Source organism: Solanum pennellii, chromosome 11, assembly GCF_001406875.1.
Source record: "Solanum pennellii chromosome 11, SPENNV200".
Classification (NCBI taxonomy): Eukaryota; Viridiplantae; Streptophyta; class Magnoliopsida; order Solanales; family Solanaceae; genus Solanum; species Solanum pennellii.
Window position 1 is genome coordinate 2,176,772 of NC_028647.1, and position 16,061 is coordinate 2,192,832.

The window sequence follows — 16,061 nt, forward strand, 5'->3', positions numbered from 1 at the left end:
TTATTTATAGCAAGAAACATTTAAAAATCGTTGTACGCTGAAGAACTTAATTAATAAATACTTGCTCTATTTTTGACATTTATTTATTGTTTTTCTTTTTGTTTTGGATTTAAATTGTTGTTGTTTTTTTTTGCTATAGTACTTTTACTCATTTTTTTTATTAAGGAGGCAAATTACTATGGTATTAATATTAATGTAGTATAAAAATAGAAGTAAATTATTCAATAATATCATAAAAAAAGAAATTCATAATTTAGTTTGTCTCCGATTTAATGAGTTTTCTTCAATTTTATTATTTGTGGATTTGAATTATATGATATAAAATGTACGAATAATTCATTTTGCTACATCAAATTTTTTTAATAAGAAATTTAATCAAGTGATTTTATTGATAGAAATATCCAAATTTAGTAATTTTATTGATACAAAATAAAGTTTATGACTTTGCTAGATGAATTCGTAAAATTGAGTGACTATTTAGGGCATCGATTATCTAATTCCAATAATACCCTCGCTAAAAAGCAAAGCCCTAATAAGTACTTCTGTTTTTGATCCGCCATTAATTTTCTCACTTGTTTCCTTCATCTCTGCAATTTCAGTGGTAAAGAAAAGGTAACTAACTTATTTCTCCATTAAATTAAGCTTTAGAATCTCTAGAAAGAGTGATTTTTCTTCTTTTTGAATGAATTTTTTGAATAAAAATTATATCTTGATGGATATTTTATTAGTTTTTTTGAGTTCTTGTTGCTGGTTTTACTTGGTTTTGTTCTTCTTCTGCTGCTGCTGCTGCTGCTTTTTTTAATGGATTTTAACTTGTACTTGTTTTTAATAACTGTGGTGTTTGGGTTAATTTGTATGCACCTCGACTAATTTCACACGATACGAGAGAGTATGTTGTCTACCAAGGCTAGGAAACATAGGAAGTAATGTCTCTAATGGAATTTGTAATTGAGAGCTTGTGTTTCGGAACTCACATTGACCACTAGGCTACGCGCTTGAGTGTTAGTTGTTGTTTGAGATAGAAGGTAGGTGGGTGTGTTTGAGGTATAAGGGAATTTCGTTCAATTTTTGACAGATTAATTCACCCGAGACTAGATTTGAACGTCTTCCGATGTTTCTTTGCCCCTTAGTATTGAAGGGAGCAAGTTTATTGAGTATCATGAAAAAAAAATGATAATTACACATGTGGTATGGGTTATGTGTTGTTTATTGTGTTTCCGTTATGGGTTATGTGTTGTTTATTGTGTTTCGGTTATTGCACTATTTTACTGTTCTTTGTTCTGAATGCTTTGTACTGCTTTTCTTATTGGTTTTCATGTTTTCTTCACTATTGTGGTACTAATTCGATTAGCTTGAAAAGAGACTGATGTCCGTCATGAAAAGTAATAGTAGCATTTTGTATCCCGTTTCAAAACAAAAAGGAGAATCGGAGAAACATGGAAGATTTTGTGATCTTTTTTTCAACTAATCTGGTTTAATCAGTAACTCGTCTTGTGAAGCCTTAACCACTAAGTACTGAAGCTTTTATTAGCCTACAACTGATTAGACTTTGGTTTGAAAGCTGAATAACGATTATGTACTAAGTAGGAGAAAGCCTTAATAAAACACTTTCTTCCGGGAAAAGATAAAAGGAACTACAAGGCTCACGCTTGTTTTTTTCCTTCCAAATTACAGATACATCCCTCTGCAAGCAACTCCTTGTGAGTGATTGAAGAATAATAGTTTGAACACGGTATCCTGGCTTCTGGTGATGAAGATGTATGAGCTCTTTATGTCTTCGTTCCTGATTGAAGTCCATTGCTTCGTTGAGCGTACTAAGTACATGGTCTTTGTTATTTATTTTTTGCAGCCTCGAAGCAAATGCAGGTTCTCTCACAAATTTTGAGGTGCTTGATTTTCTACGCTCCAGAGGTGCAGGAAGAGATCCTACGCGGGTCATAGTCCCGATTGCACCATCAGAGTTCAAGGTTGGAAGTTACATTATTGAACTTCTTGTTTGAGAGTATTTCGTTGTGCCCGGCAATATCTAATGTTTCTGATCTTCTAGGTGTATGATTATTTAGAGCAAACTGCTGCTTGCAATCAGACAAGACAAGCGATTGGTGAACTCATGGGAAAATGTAAATGTATCAAACTGGAAAAATGTGAATGTATCAAACCGAAACAATGTGGATGTATCAAACTTGAGGGGGATGAGATCGTTAACATCATCAATATCAGGCCATCTTCACTCGTTGAACTTTATCCGGTAATTTCGAAAAGATGACGTTCTTGGTATATTGACTATTTAAACTTGCAGCATCATAACTTGTTAGATGTCTATGAACTGTGGTTTTATTGTTGCACAACATGGGATCTTAATACTTGTAAGTAATCGACATTAGAAGATATGGTTCACTCATCTGATTTGAGCAAATAACAATGGTGCATCAGTCGTGTTTTAGTCATTAACAATGGTAAGCAGTGTGACTCGCTAGTAAGGTGATTGTTGGACAGAGGCGGAACCAGAATTTGTATTTCAGAACAGTGACTTGTTTCTTAACACAATATACATTGCTTAAGGAATATCTGTTGTGTTCGGCCAAAACTATCATTAACATGTTATGTTTATTTGTTTCTTCTTGATGTATATCAGATATTAAGGAAATATGACGCCCTTCTTGGGGAAGCTGCAGAAACAGTGGAAGAGCTTGTGGAAAACGTGGTGCAGCTGTTACCGCCTTCTCCAACTCAAATGCAGTCTGAAGAAGGAACTGCTACAGACGATGAAGAAGCTCCAGATGGAGAAACAATGGAGGTTGCGCCTGAAGTGTAAATTCTTGTTACTTTCTTGAACAGAAACGGTTTAGAATGCTGAGTTCTTCCATTCGCGCTTATATCTTGATATTGGCTTGAGGAAAAAGGACTTAATCCAGCTCCGAATGCCTAGTTATATTCGTTGTCTCAGGATTTATACGATACGATGAAATGAAAGATCCGATGGTAAATTTTTGTTTTCTTTTTGATAGTTAAATATCAGTTTGGAGTGACAATTATTAACTCACTTTAATCACAGAGTCATAAAGGTTGGAAACACCAAGGAAAAATAGAACAATAAACAAAAATATGGTAAGAAAATACAAAGAAAACTTGATAAAGTGTGGTAAGATACTAAACAAATATCAAAAGAAGGTATAAATTACTCCTCAAAACTATGAATTATAAAGCATGCTATAATGAAGTTGTAATGTATAATTCGAATTTAGTTGGAGTTTTAATGAACCTAAAAAGAAATAGCAGAAGACTAGAAGTACCAATCATGTAAAAACACATATTATTAGGACCCTTGTGGTCAATTTTAGATACTTTGAAACTAGTCAACCTATCTCACGTTAGCTTACTCACACGTACCAGATGAAATATTTGATCAAATCCAGTGGTGGATTCGGGATTTTTGTTCAGGTGGTTCGAAAAATAAAAGTATAAATGTGTATATAAGCCAACAAAATAAAATTTCAAGAAAGTAATAGTATATAATTTTAGTGGCAGACCGTTGAATTTTTTGGGGATTTAAAACCACGCTTTTAGCATTCTTTATAAAATGAAAAACTAAAAAAAAAGTGTAAATTCAGCAGGGATTTGAACCCTTGACGTGAAGGTTAATTTTCAAGGGAAATGCCACTAGGCTATCTGTTTCAATTTGTCATTTAGTGGCCCACAAAATGGAGAGAGAGGCGGGCTTGGCGACAGACTGCGTCATGGAGCAAAATCGTATTTGGGAGTGGTTCTTCGGATCGATCACATATTCTCGATCGTGTCTTTTGGCTTCCACTCCAATTGACCTCTCTTGTTTCCATCCCACTGTGAGAAGGTAGAGAGCAAACCAATATCGTCACTATCATCAATTCGATCTCATCAAGAAGAAAACATTTAGACTTGTTATCCAGGAACTGGTCTTGCGGTGCATTCACTCCCGTTACGAGAATGAAACGAACCCCCAGTAGAGCGCAATGAAAGAATTTCGTCATTCAGTCGAAGGGGACATGATAGAAGCTTCAGGATTACCCGAGCGGTGAAAGAGAAGTAGGGTTCAGGTCAATCAATCCTGTTTTGATTATACCAAAAAAGGACATTTGAAAGCAGATCAAGGCAAGGATCATCTTGCAAGACTAAATATTACTAGGTGATCGATAGCGAAGTAGTACCGTAAGGGTAAAGAACCCCCGGGAGTGAAATAAAACATGAAAGCGTAAGCTCCCGAGAGGATAAGTGGTTTCAAATAGTATATATCCCTCCCTCTTCCAGAACTTTCCCTATAAAAGCATTAAGCATCACATTGTTCCCTTATTTTACCTTACTCTGTTTTCTCTACTCTCTAAAGAAGAAGAAGAAAAATGTCTCTACAAACCAAAACCATCGTCCCTTCTCGCTACATCACCTTCACAATCCCAAATCCTTCGATTCACCATCACTACAATGCTTCTCGTCTCCGCATTGCAGTTCTTGATTCTTCGTCCCCTTCAGGACGCACTAAATTTGGTGTAATGGTGGTTCCGGTAGGCCTAGAATCTGACTGGGTTTATTCAACTTTTGAAGGTCATCTTCAAATCCTACTTTGTCACACTGACTTCTATCGACTTGTTTTAATTGGGAATTCGCCGAACCCAATCAACCCAACTTCACATAGTCCCGTGATAAATCCAAAGGATCAATCGGTTATTCAGCGTGCTTTTATTCGGCTTCTGAATGATGAATTGAAACCGTCTAATCAAAGCTCTACTGTTTGGTTTTCGACCCGTGTAGATATGGTGATTCGGAGTTTGGTGTTGGGTAGATTTTTCGGGAAGATTATTGGGGAAATGTTGATTGAAGATGTGGAATGGAAATTAGAAAATGGGGTCGGTACTGAGTTTAGAAGAAGAATGAGATTTAGGAAATCCCCATATCTGTTTGAAACTTACATGAAGATCCAACCCAATAAAACTGATTTTGTTAACATGGAAGATGTAGAATTCCAGATTGTTGATGATGGGGTTTTAAGACCTCCATATTTGACTCCAATGGTAGCTGGTTTGAGAGTAAACCACTTACTCTTAAACAGGAAAATTCAAAAAGGGATAAAACCAACAGCTCTCTGTTTAGGTGTTGGAACAGGGGCTCTAGTTGCTTTTTTAAACTCTCAATTAGGATTCAAAGTTTTAGGGATTGAAACAGATAGTATTGTTTTGGATGCTGCTAAGAACTATTTCGGATTCGAATCGAGTAACAACTCGAGATTATGCACTGGGCATCCATTAAAAATGGCTGAGAAATTCGCTACTCAAGTTGAAACAGATGGTTTCCATGGTTACATTTTGGATAATGGAGAGTGTTTGAATGAGTTTGATGATAAATTCGATCTTGTTATTTCGGATTTAGAAGCTGCTAATCCTTCTGTAGTAATGAAATCTCCTTCTGCAGAGATACTTCAAAAATCCATGCTGATGAACATCAAGAAACTGCTGGGAGTCAATGGGGTTCTGATACTCGACGTGACGATTCCAAGGGAGAGATATTACGACGAAGTGATTACTCCGGTGATGGAGGTTTTCGGGGAGATGTATGAGATCGATGTCGAAAATGAAAAATACAGTGTTGTTATTGCTGCTTCAGAAACTGAATTTGGGGCTTTCGATCCAAGTGAGAGTGAGTTTCTAAAGACGTTGAAGAAAGTAACAGGATCTTTTCCCGAGGCTGTGAAACCGGTCTCGAAGAAACGCTGAGTATAATTTTCTTTGATGCATTAATATTCCGTGTTTAGACTTTCGAAATACATATATTGCTTATAGAATAACGAAAAATAGCTAAAGTTAGATGAGCTTTTGTACAAGTTTCGCATTGGATCAAAGATAGAATAATACAAGTTTTTACATTTTATGATTTAGCTAATTATGATACAATTTTAATTAGTTAATTAGTTAGTCTAATCAATTAATTAGTTAAAATAGTTAGTTAGTTGGATTCTGTTATTGTTAGTAGCATAACAACTTATTAGTTAGTTACATATTTTGAGATTAGTACATAATGTCTAATCAATTAATTAGTTAAAATAGTTAGTTAGTTGGATTCTGTTATTGTTAGTAGCATGACAGCTTATTAGTTAGTTACATATTTTGAGATTAGTACATAATGAGAATTAAAAAAAAGAGAGTAAATTTTAGGTTTAGCAAAAAAAATTATTATATTTGTATATTAGAGCTATAGTTTGTATAATTGTGCGACATAGCAAATTGTATTAATATGTATATTTTGGGATGCTGATACAAAAAATCAATTGTATAAGTATATATTTGAAATCTGTGTTCGTATAAAGCGAGAAAGAAAGAAAGACAAAATAGAATTAGGTAAGAGAAGATTTGTAATTGTATAATTTTAAGAGTATAGGACGAAAATATATTTGCATTTGTATATACAGTTTTCTCTTGCTTGATAAAACACAAATATAATTTATACATTTGTGTATGTAGAAAGTGAGAGAGGCGAGATAGAGAGCGAGAGTGGGGAGCGAGATATCTGGGAAGAGAGATGAATGACAAAGTGTTTACTATGGTAACATTTAATTTTAGTTAATAGTTTGCTATTTTATACTATTTTCTCTTTAAAAAATATTGTCTTAACCTTGAATTTTCTTTAACACATAATAGTGATTTTAATATTAATGATTTAAATTATTTTTTAATTAAATGTGCTAAGAGAAATAATACAAGTAGAAGATATATTCAATCAAATAAAAAGACCAAATTTTTTGCCAAATACAGAATTATATTAACAGTTTTCTATTTCAGCTGAAAGAATTTTTTTTAAAAAAAAATTGGAATTGATTTAATCTTCTTTAAGATCAATAATGTCTTAAGAGAGATCAAACAAATTAACTATTTTATCATCATTTAAAAAAGAAATTATTAAAACAAACTGATTATAAAATAATAGTTAATTAATGACTTCACAATTAAAATAACTAGTAAAATAGATTTTAAATAAAAGTATATATGATGAAATAAAATATTAGCGTTCTTCTCTTAAGTTTCTCTTTAGGCTCCTAATATCGTTGAGTCAAACTTGATTGTCATTATTGTTCCTTTAATGTGAATACTGAATACCAAAAGATAATCGATGAAAAGAAAGAGAGTAAGAAAGTTTCTTTAGGTTTTTATATAAAAAAAAATAATTAAATTATTAAGTTTATGATATCTTCATGCCCTTTAATCTAGGGTTTATTTATTAACCATTAAATTAAATTAATACACTTGCTAGGAATTTTCTAAGCTGCTTCCAAATTCCTACCCCTTTCATCATCTTCCATAATCTCTTTATATAATTTTTATATTTCAGCCAACTTGTTACTACGTGATATGTACTTTACAAAAAAAAATAATTGACTTTTTATTTTCTTTTAATATTATAATTTCCATATCTTAATTTTCAAATCCATCTTGTCTAATGTTTTCTATATATAAAAAAAGGCATAGCCTCTTCTCCTCCTATCAAGTGTTAATGGTTCAATATTTGACTATTAACATTTGGATATCAAAACTCTTCGATATCGTATTATCTCGATGTTTTAAATCTTTTTTTTTTATTATTCGTTCTATCAAGAGTCTATTATACTAAATTAATTGTTGTTATTATTATTATTTGGATATCAAAGGTATAGTACTAGTGATTTTTCATTATTTTTTTCATTTTAAACATATGATTATCTAATTAAATTCCTCTTTTTGATTTTATATGTAGAATAATTTTGGCACAAAATGGATATGGAGATTGATGTGGTAGATTCTTTCATAAGGAACAACCAAGAAAGCTTTGGGTACAATCTGCAAAGCCTTGAAAACAATATGAAGGTATTAAATGACATATCATTAGAAATTGAGGTACAAGTCAAAGAAGCAGAAAAAAGGAAAAGAAAAAGAAAAAGAGAAATTGAAAATTGGTGTGAAGAATTTGGGAATATCAAAAATCAATTTTTAAATTTGAAGAAGGATTTATTAGAAGAAAAAAAATGTATTATTTCAGAAAATTTATGTGTGATTAATTCAAGAGTTGAAGGATTTATTGAGCAAAGTCAACATGTTCATCAAGGCCTTTTGGATGATCAAGATTTCCAAAAGGATTTGCAAAGAATTTGGGCATGTTTATCGATCGACTGTTAATTATTCAATTTTTAAATTTTATTTAATTCTGATAAATCAGATCGATGAGTATTGATATTTTATTATTGGATCAATATATATATATATATATGAATTAACATTTAATGGTGGTTTTAAGATTTTATGTTACAAAATTAGATGCATATGTTTCAACTTCATCAAGGTATTGATGTGGTATACACTTAAATATTGTCATGTATGAATATTTTAGGATTTTGATTATTTATATAGTGAAATTATTTATTTTTATTTTTTATTTTATAAATTGATTGGAGATCATATTAATATGGATGAGCCTTTAAGATATTTTTTTTCATATTTACGGATAGAATTCAAAATATTTGCTTAAGAGCGAAAAAAATAAATATTCATTTCACCATAATGCTCGACAATACTTAAGAATCCAGTAAATTATTACGCCGTAAGTCAAATCACCTATTATCATTTTTTTTTATTTAACTATATCTCAATATATGTCTTGAGTAAGCTGGTTCAGATGTTATAATTATGTAATGACATTTCCACTAGTTCATAATTTAAAATATTATTTTTTGGCATATCTCAATAAATAAGGTTAAATAATATCACCTATAGAGAAAATGATCAAAATTGTTATTAATGTATATTTTAATAAGTTTATTAATATTAATAATAAGGGAAGTTATATATTTTTGAAAAAATAATTAATATAGAGAGACTCTGTTATATTTTATATATAATATTAGAGACAACTATACATCATAAATCCCTTAATAATCGATTTTTTTAATTAGTGACACTAAATTATATTTTTTTCGTCTATTTTTATCTGTCATGTTATGTTTTCCAAAAGTTAATTTGATTAATTCTCAAAGTTAAATTAGATATATTTATTTGATATTTTAAACAAAAAATTTAGATATTCAAAAACTATATGAAAAGTACTATGAATAATATTTTTTGCATATTAATATGATGAAAAATTACATCTTAAATTGTTGATCAAAGTACTTATAGTTTAATTCTAAAACTAGAAACCATGATAAATCATAGTAGACAGAGGGAATAACAGATACACAAATATTACATATATTTTTGGGGGAAAAGACAAATATACTTCTAAATCATCGTAAATGATATGTAGATATCCCCGTCATACTTTAAGAACATTGGAATCTCTACATATATACCTTTCACTGTTCTTATCTATCAATACGATATTTAGTAAATATCGAATTTGTGGATAAGATTATGACACGTGTATATCCATTAGTAAAAAAAAAGACATCAATCTCCTTAAGATATGACCGAATACATCTACATACCATTTATGATTATTTGGAGATATATTTATTGTTTGATCCTATAATTTTCGTCCTTCCAAAATTATACTACATCTTTTACTTTTACTGCTATATTAATAGTTCGAAATATAAAATAAATAAATAGGAAATTAGAAATAAAAATATCTTACTCGAATATATTTTTCATTTTTTTAAATAAAAAAATCATATTTATTAGTTTACTCGTGGCACAAAGTTTGTCGTTGTCATAATTACCCCATGAAAACATTAAAAAATCTTGAAGGGTATTATGGGGAATCTTCAAAAATATACCTTTTTAGTTTTCATTTGTAAGTTAGTTATATATATATAAAAAAAAAACTATCTTCGTACAAAACGCCAAAAAAAAAAAAAGACAAAAAATATCTATATAATAAAGTATAATACAGTGAACTGATAAATAGAAAAAAAAAGGATAAAAAATTGTTCATATCAGATTCACATTCTTCTTTTAACTCTGCTTCAAATCTATTAATTTTTCCAATGAATTGCCTTCAGAATCTTCCCAGGTATATATATATATATATGTATTATTTTTTGTTTGAATTTAATTAGTCTCGTACAGAAATACAGAATAAGATTGCGTATAATAGATCATTGTGGTTCGGGCCTTAAATTTTGTTGGATTAATTTAGTTTATTTTTGGTTTTCAGATCCTCTGGTTTACCACTGAGAAGTTTCACAGGCAACTCAAGAAAGCTTTATTCCACTGTTGTTTCACTGGTAATTTTCATTTATTGATAATTAGATTTGATTGGAAATGTTTAATTTGATTTTTGTATTGTATTAGTGTAATTGGAAGAAAAATTATATAGGGGTATATATCTCCATTTTGGTAGAAATTGGCTATACCAAATCGAATTACTCGGTGCTTGTGCTGGTGGGAGGTAGCAGGTACGTGTTGAATTAGTCGAGGTGTGTGTAAGTTGTTTGGATACCCCGTTTGGTAGAAATTGGCTATACCAAATCGAATTACTCGGTACTTGTATTGGTGGGAGGTAGCAGTAGAATTAGTCGAGGTGTGTAAGTTGTTTGGATGCCACGTTTGGTAGAAATTGTGGTATACCATATCAAATGACTCGATACTTGTGCTGGTGGGAGGTAGCAGGTAGGTAGTTGTGGAATTAGTCGAGGTGTGTGTTAGTTGGTCTGGATACCATATTTGGTAGAATTTGGAGATACTAAATCAAATTACTTTCTTGAAGATTGAACAGAGTTACTTGATATTTGTGTTGGTGGGAGGTAGCAGGTTATATATACCTTGTGAATTAGTCGAGTGGCGTATAAGCTAGCCCCGGACACTACAGTTATAGGAAAAGTTACTTCGGGACCGTGTTTTATTGGGGTTGTGGAGAAAGTTTTAGCAATTTTTCCTTTGGCTTTTCTCGCTACTTGGAGCTTATGGTTTTGTTTCTATAAAAGTGTAGCTCTTTCTTCTCATTTAACTACACGAGAAGCTAAAGAAGCAGAGAAACAAGTCACGGCTGTGCGTGAAAAATCGAGAGTGTGAGGGTGCTATGGTAAGTTGTGCAAATAAAAAAAGCCATCTTTTTTATATTTTTTTACAAACGTGGTGTTCCAGTCAGCTTGCGAGTTACCATATAACTCTGTCGTCCACCGAGTCTTGGACATATGGAGGAAATCACCTAATCTTTTTGCCTTCGCTGGTATTGGAACCAAAAAATTCATAGTTTTCAAACCACTTCATTGACCACTAGTCCACACCCTTCGGTGCTAATGTAGGGCTATTTCTTGTGGTGTATTTTACTCAACGCTTCGAAGTGGTTTAAGATATTACTTAATACTTTTCAATGTTGTTGTTGTATCATGCTCATTTCTTTTTTGTTCACAGGGGATGACAAAATTTGCTGATCAGCGTCTAAGTATTGTGGCACAGGTAATATTTGAAACAACGATCGATGATTAGATTATTTGAAGAATTGTGGAAACTGCTGAATTGTTTTACCTATTCACGAGAAGGCGAAGCGTTGCTTTTTGATTTCAGCCATTAACACGTCTTTTTGAAGCGACAGTCTCCAAGATTTTTGCTGTCTCATCTAAAAGTTTCTATGAGATGAATGTATAGATTTGGACTCAATTTGACATTTCATTGCTTACGCATCTTAAAGCTAATTTTTCAAGTCCTAATATGGCCGGAAATGGCGAAAAAATTGGAACTTGCTTTCTGCACCTTATTGAAATTAAGTATGTTATACTCCCTCAGTCCCAATCTACGTGAAGGTGTTAGTATAGGGAAGTCGAATAGTTTTTTCTGTGATAACAATTTTCTCGAACATCTGTTGTATATTTTGGATCGTCAGCTTTATTGACTAGTAGTACTTCTCGTGTAGTTTCCAGAAAATGTTAATTAATCCGTTTCTGAATCGGCATTCGCTTACTTGCCTCTTTCTAGGTTGTATCTGGTCCCGAATCTACTACAGAGAAGGATGAGGAAAAATCCGATACATACAGTCATGACATGACTGCAGCTATGGGAGCTGGTAAGTCTATCTTCCTACACGTTTTTTTTTTTAGTTCTATAAACTTCATTTTCTTTTACTTTGAGGAGTTGTCTGGTGCATACTTTTCCGACCTGACTTATCAAAGAAAACGTATTACATAACTACATTACATGTTAGCTAATAGGTTAAGTTATGTGTTATCGTTTTCTACTATTTACTCTTCTTTGTTTCTTCCTTCTTGCCTACCCCGTTGTTGAAGAACACCCGTTTCTTGTGCAAACCGCAAATCCAAGTTTGCTCTATGTCGACATGATTCAGTTATATTAGCGTAACTCTTGGATTATGACATGCACTTTTAGTCATTATCTAATCAAGAAATGTTTGCACAGTCCGATTGACTAACTAATATGTGTGGCATTGATATCGTCGCTGACTTTCTTAATGCAGTCTTGACTTATAGGCATGAGTTAGGAATGAACTACAACTTCATCCGTCCAGATTTGATTGTTGGGTCATGTCTACAGGTAATGTGTAATTCGTTTTCTTTAAACATATTATACTTTTCACTTCTTTTTATTGACTCCAACGAATTATGACAGACTCCTGAGGATGTGGACAAGCTTCGGAGCATTGGAGTAAAAACTATATTTTGCTTGCAACAAAATCCAGATCTCGAGTATCCATGAAATATGTCAAGATTGTTTGTTTCATGTCGGTTTCACAAATTCATTATGATTCCTTAATTAGTAATTTCTAGATACTTTGGGGTTGATATCAATGCTATTCGTGAATACGCCAACAAATGTGGTGATATTGAACACTTGCGTGCCGAAATAAGGTTAGTTCAAGAGAAAAAAAGTCAGCAGTGACTGTATCTCTATCAAAGTGATTGCCGCTTGCAAGTGAATCGTTGTGCATACAAGTTCCGAAAATTGATAAGCATCTTGCTTTTGTGGCTCTATAAAATTTACATATAATTTCTACAATGTGTGATGCATGAGGCATTTCGAAAATTTAATTCGATGAAGCTAATGAACCAGGGATTTTGATGCATTTGATTTGAGGTTGCGGCTTCCAGCTGTAATAAGCATATTGAACAAAGCCATCAATAGAAATGGAGGTGTGACTTACATACACTGCACAGCTGGACTTGGCAGAGCTCCCGCAGTTGCGGTATGTGCTAATGAGTTTCTTTATGTTGTCTGACGGAGAAGGTTGCTATAACTCTAGCGTAGTTATGATTGAACTTACGTTCTATTTGGTACTTTGAATTGCAGTTGACGTATATGTTCTGGGTTCAAGGCTATAAGCTTAGTGAAGCTTTCGATTTACTCATGGTAATTTTCCCCTGTAATGTTGGTTATGTAGTTTCACTTTTTGAAAATATTATTATTGCCGGATGACTTGCTATACCACAAGTGTTCTTTGAGAACATCGTGAATAATCGTCCTTGAGGAAGAAGAGTTTGTCTTTTTGGGTCAAGTAAACAGTAGCTAAACTTATTCTATGTATATATTTTGTTTTTCAACTCGAACTGGATTTTGCGTATCTTGACCATATCTTCTTGCAGAGCAAACGCTCCTGTTTTCCGAAACTAGATGCCATCAAAAGTGCCACAGCAGACATTGTGAGTTCTATTGTTGTTTTAACAATTTATCATCCCGATATTTACCTTATGGCTTTTGGTGTTGGCGTGTGATGCGTGGTAATATATATTGCACTTCATCATTTGATAAAGTGAATTTGAAATTTGACGGAGTATCTTCCTGTTTAAAGCTTACAGGCCTTAAAAAAATGCCCGTAACGTTAACATGGCATGGTGATAATTGTACTACAGTGGAAATATCTGGACTTGATATTGGCTGGGGTCAGGTAATATTCAAGTCTCACAATGGTACTCCATTAGTTATTTTCTTCAGAACGTTTTACGGTTTTTTCAGCTGACCATAGTATACTTTAGTTCATCATTTTCAAATTTCGACTGTCAACTTCAGTTCAGCACTAGGATACACTGCTATAGGTAGAATTAGTCTATGACAATCACACTTCCTGTCTTCGATCTCGTAAGAGCTCTTACTACTTGGGAGAGTACATTCTAGAATAAGAACAACGGTTTCTATTATTGTAGCGTTTCGTTGCCTTTTACATGTTCGTATGGTTCATGAAATACTCTTCTCACGTCGATGCAATTCTGCTTTATTTCATGCTTAATGTTAGAGCTTATTATAGAACGTTATAATGTTTTTCAGAGAATACCTTTAAAGTTTGACGAGGAACGAGGTTTGTGGACTCTCCAGAAGGATTTGCATGTAAGTATATGTTGTATTAGGCTTGCAATTGTTTTGTCCTTCTTCTTTCAATGATGGAAATTGTCGAGAAGCTAGTAAAGTTGTTGCCTTGTGACTAGGAGTTCGGAAACAGACTCTTGCAGAAATGTAGAGTAAGGCTAATTCCGTTAAAGGATGTCATCCTAATGTCGTCTTTATTTACAGGAAGGAAAATATGAATACAAGTACATTGTAGACGGTGAATGGATATGCAACGAGTTTGAGCCGATCACTTCTCCCAACAAAGATGGACATGTCAACAACTATGTAGAGGTAAGAAACTGACTTTTCGTGTGATTTAGAGAGAAAGGTTCTATGGCTTCCTCTGTTTCGTCCTAGTTATGCCTTCTTCCGAGGAACAATACATTAACGCGAATCACTGACCATATACATATGCTGCAACGATGAGGACGTTTAGCCTTTATGTCTAACTTTTACCCTGACCGTTGAATCTAGAGTAACGATTCTTTGGCTTCACGGTTATCATCTCTTACCTCTAACGTTCAACTTGGACGTGCCAACAGGTTCTTGATGAAAATCCAGACAACATCACTAGTGCAGCAGTACGAAAGAGGCTCACCGGTGATGACCCTGATCTTACCTCAAACGAAAGGCTCATAATTGAACGATTTCTCGAAGCTTATGCAGACGTAGAATGAAGGAATACTTATTACCTACTATACACTGAATAATTGTAAGCAAAGTCAATAATATAATCTGCTAATAACTCATGCAGTTGTAATTAGTATGCAGTTTTACATGAATGAACACTAGTTATATCATATATGTTGTAGTGAAGTAATAACATGCTTAATCTTCTTTTTTTTGTCTATTGGGTTTCTGATTAAATTTGAATACGCGTGTGAAAAAGTAGCACGCGTTTCATAACTAAGGTAAGTTTATTCTCGAAGCTCGAATCTAAGACTGGTCTGGTACTAGTATTCGTCTATATGTTGTAGTGAAGTAATAACATACTTAATCTTCTTTTTTTCTTTCTTTTTTTTTCTGTGTGTGTGTTTTGTGTTTCTACATCTGACTAAATTTAGATTCACGTGTGAAAAGTAAGACACGTTCCTTAACTAAGGTAACTATTTCAGAGCTCGAATCTAAGCCTGATTTTGTTAAAGATAGACGAGTACTAGTACCCTCTACCACAATGTTTGGTCTTCAAAGCCCACAACTGTTCTATATCTTGAGAAAACGTAAAATATTTGGCCTCTGTTACTTTTTATTTGTCCATTTTAAACTTGCACGTTGTAAGAAATAATTATTAATATGAATATTTTACTATAATATTCATATTGATTGATACATAATTTTAGATCTTTGGAAAATAATTTTGGAAAAACAAGTAATGTTGACGATAGTCACGGTACTAAGAAAAAAATTTTTTTTTGATACGTTAAAACAACAAGTAAAAATAAAATACTTTTTTGACAGTGAAAGAAAATTAAGAGTGGTCGAATCAAAGCATTAATGTGTAAGCACAAGTGTCACAATTAGATTCCTAATCACATGATTAAGCATTAATTAGGCGTGTCGGTGATTTTTATTTGTCTTGTTATTATAAAAATAATATTCAAAATTAATAGTGTTAAAATTGTAAAATAATGATAACAATAAACAGTAAATTCTCAATTGAGAGTTAAAATCTTTTATTGAAAAAGTAGATAAATTTTAAAAGAAATTTATTCCTTAAAATATTATATAAAAGAAAACTTTGTACTCCATTAAATTAAACCAAGATAGATCTAGAATTTCATCGATATATCAACGTGA

The 16,061-nt window shown here is 32.5% G+C and overlaps 3 protein-coding genes and 1 long non-coding RNA gene across 4 annotated transcripts; all 4 read left to right on the forward strand.

The window, feature by feature from the left end:
* Nucleotides 1–522: 522 nt before the first annotated feature.
* On the forward strand, nt 523–2,998 carry LOC107003433. Its single transcript, XM_015201762.2, has 5 exons — nt 523–612; nt 1,675–1,758; nt 1,850–1,967; nt 2,048–2,248; nt 2,636–2,998. The coding sequence occupies exons 2-5, from the start codon at nt 1,751–1,753 to the stop codon at nt 2,813–2,815; spliced, it is 507 nt and encodes a 168-aa protein (XP_015057248.1). The 5' UTR covers nt 523–612; nt 1,675–1,750; the 3' UTR covers nt 2,816–2,998.
* A 1,375-nt stretch (nt 2,999–4,373) lies between these two features.
* LOC107004338 (methyltransferase-like protein 13) lies at nt 4,374–5,741 on the forward strand. Its single transcript, XM_015202553.2, has one exon. The coding sequence runs from the start codon at nt 4,374–4,376 to the stop codon at nt 5,739–5,741; it is 1,368 nt and encodes a 455-aa protein (XP_015058039.1).
* Nucleotides 5,742–7,470: 1,729 nt separating this feature from the next.
* Nucleotides 7,471–8,276, forward strand: LOC114074686. Its single transcript, XR_003575032.1, has 2 exons — nt 7,471–7,666; nt 7,753–8,276. It is a non-coding gene; the product is annotated as an uncharacterized LOC114074686 (long non-coding RNA).
* A 1,581-nt stretch (nt 8,277–9,857) lies between these two features.
* Nucleotides 9,858–15,112, forward strand: LOC107005141 (phosphoglucan phosphatase DSP4, amyloplastic-like). The gene is made up of 14 exons (XM_015203643.2): nt 9,858–10,002; nt 10,147–10,216; nt 11,346–11,390; nt 11,907–11,994; nt 12,403–12,479; nt 12,555–12,631; nt 12,713–12,793; nt 12,996–13,128; nt 13,233–13,292; nt 13,526–13,582; nt 13,732–13,827; nt 14,205–14,264; nt 14,448–14,555; nt 14,807–15,112. Exons 1-14 carry the CDS (start codon nt 9,977–9,979, stop codon nt 14,939–14,941), a joined length of 1,113 nt encoding a protein of 370 aa, XP_015059129.1. The 5' UTR covers nt 9,858–9,976; the 3' UTR covers nt 14,942–15,112.
* The last annotated feature ends 949 nt before the right edge of the window (nt 15,113–16,061 follow it).

What these genes read in the sequence shown, in the direction of transcription:
- LOC107004338 (XM_015202553.2), top strand. Translation starts at nt 4,374, where the DNA reads ATGTCTCTACAAACCAAAACCATCGTCCCTTCTCGCTACATCACCTTC.
- LOC107003433 (XM_015201762.2), top strand. An exon ending in TTGCACCATCAGAGTTCAAG is followed by an intron (nt 1,968 to 2,047) that starts GTTGGAAGTTAC and finishes CTGATCTTCTAG; the next exon opens with GTGTATGATTATTTAGAGCA. An exon ending in CACTCGTTGAACTTTATCCG is followed by an intron (nt 2,249 to 2,635) that starts GTAATTTCGAAA and finishes GATGTATATCAG; the next exon opens with ATATTAAGGAAATATGACGC.
- LOC107005141 (XM_015203643.2), top strand. Translation starts at nt 9,977, where the DNA reads ATGAATTGCCTTCAGAATCTTCCCAG. An exon ending in ATTCCACTGTTGTTTCACTG is followed by an intron (nt 10,217 to 11,345) that starts GTAATTTTCATT and finishes TTTTGTTCACAG; the next exon opens with GGGATGACAAAATTTGCTGA. An exon ending in TTGATATTGGCTGGGGTCAG is followed by an intron (nt 13,828 to 14,204) that starts GTAATATTCAAG and finishes AATGTTTTTCAG; the next exon opens with AGAATACCTTTAAAGTTTGA.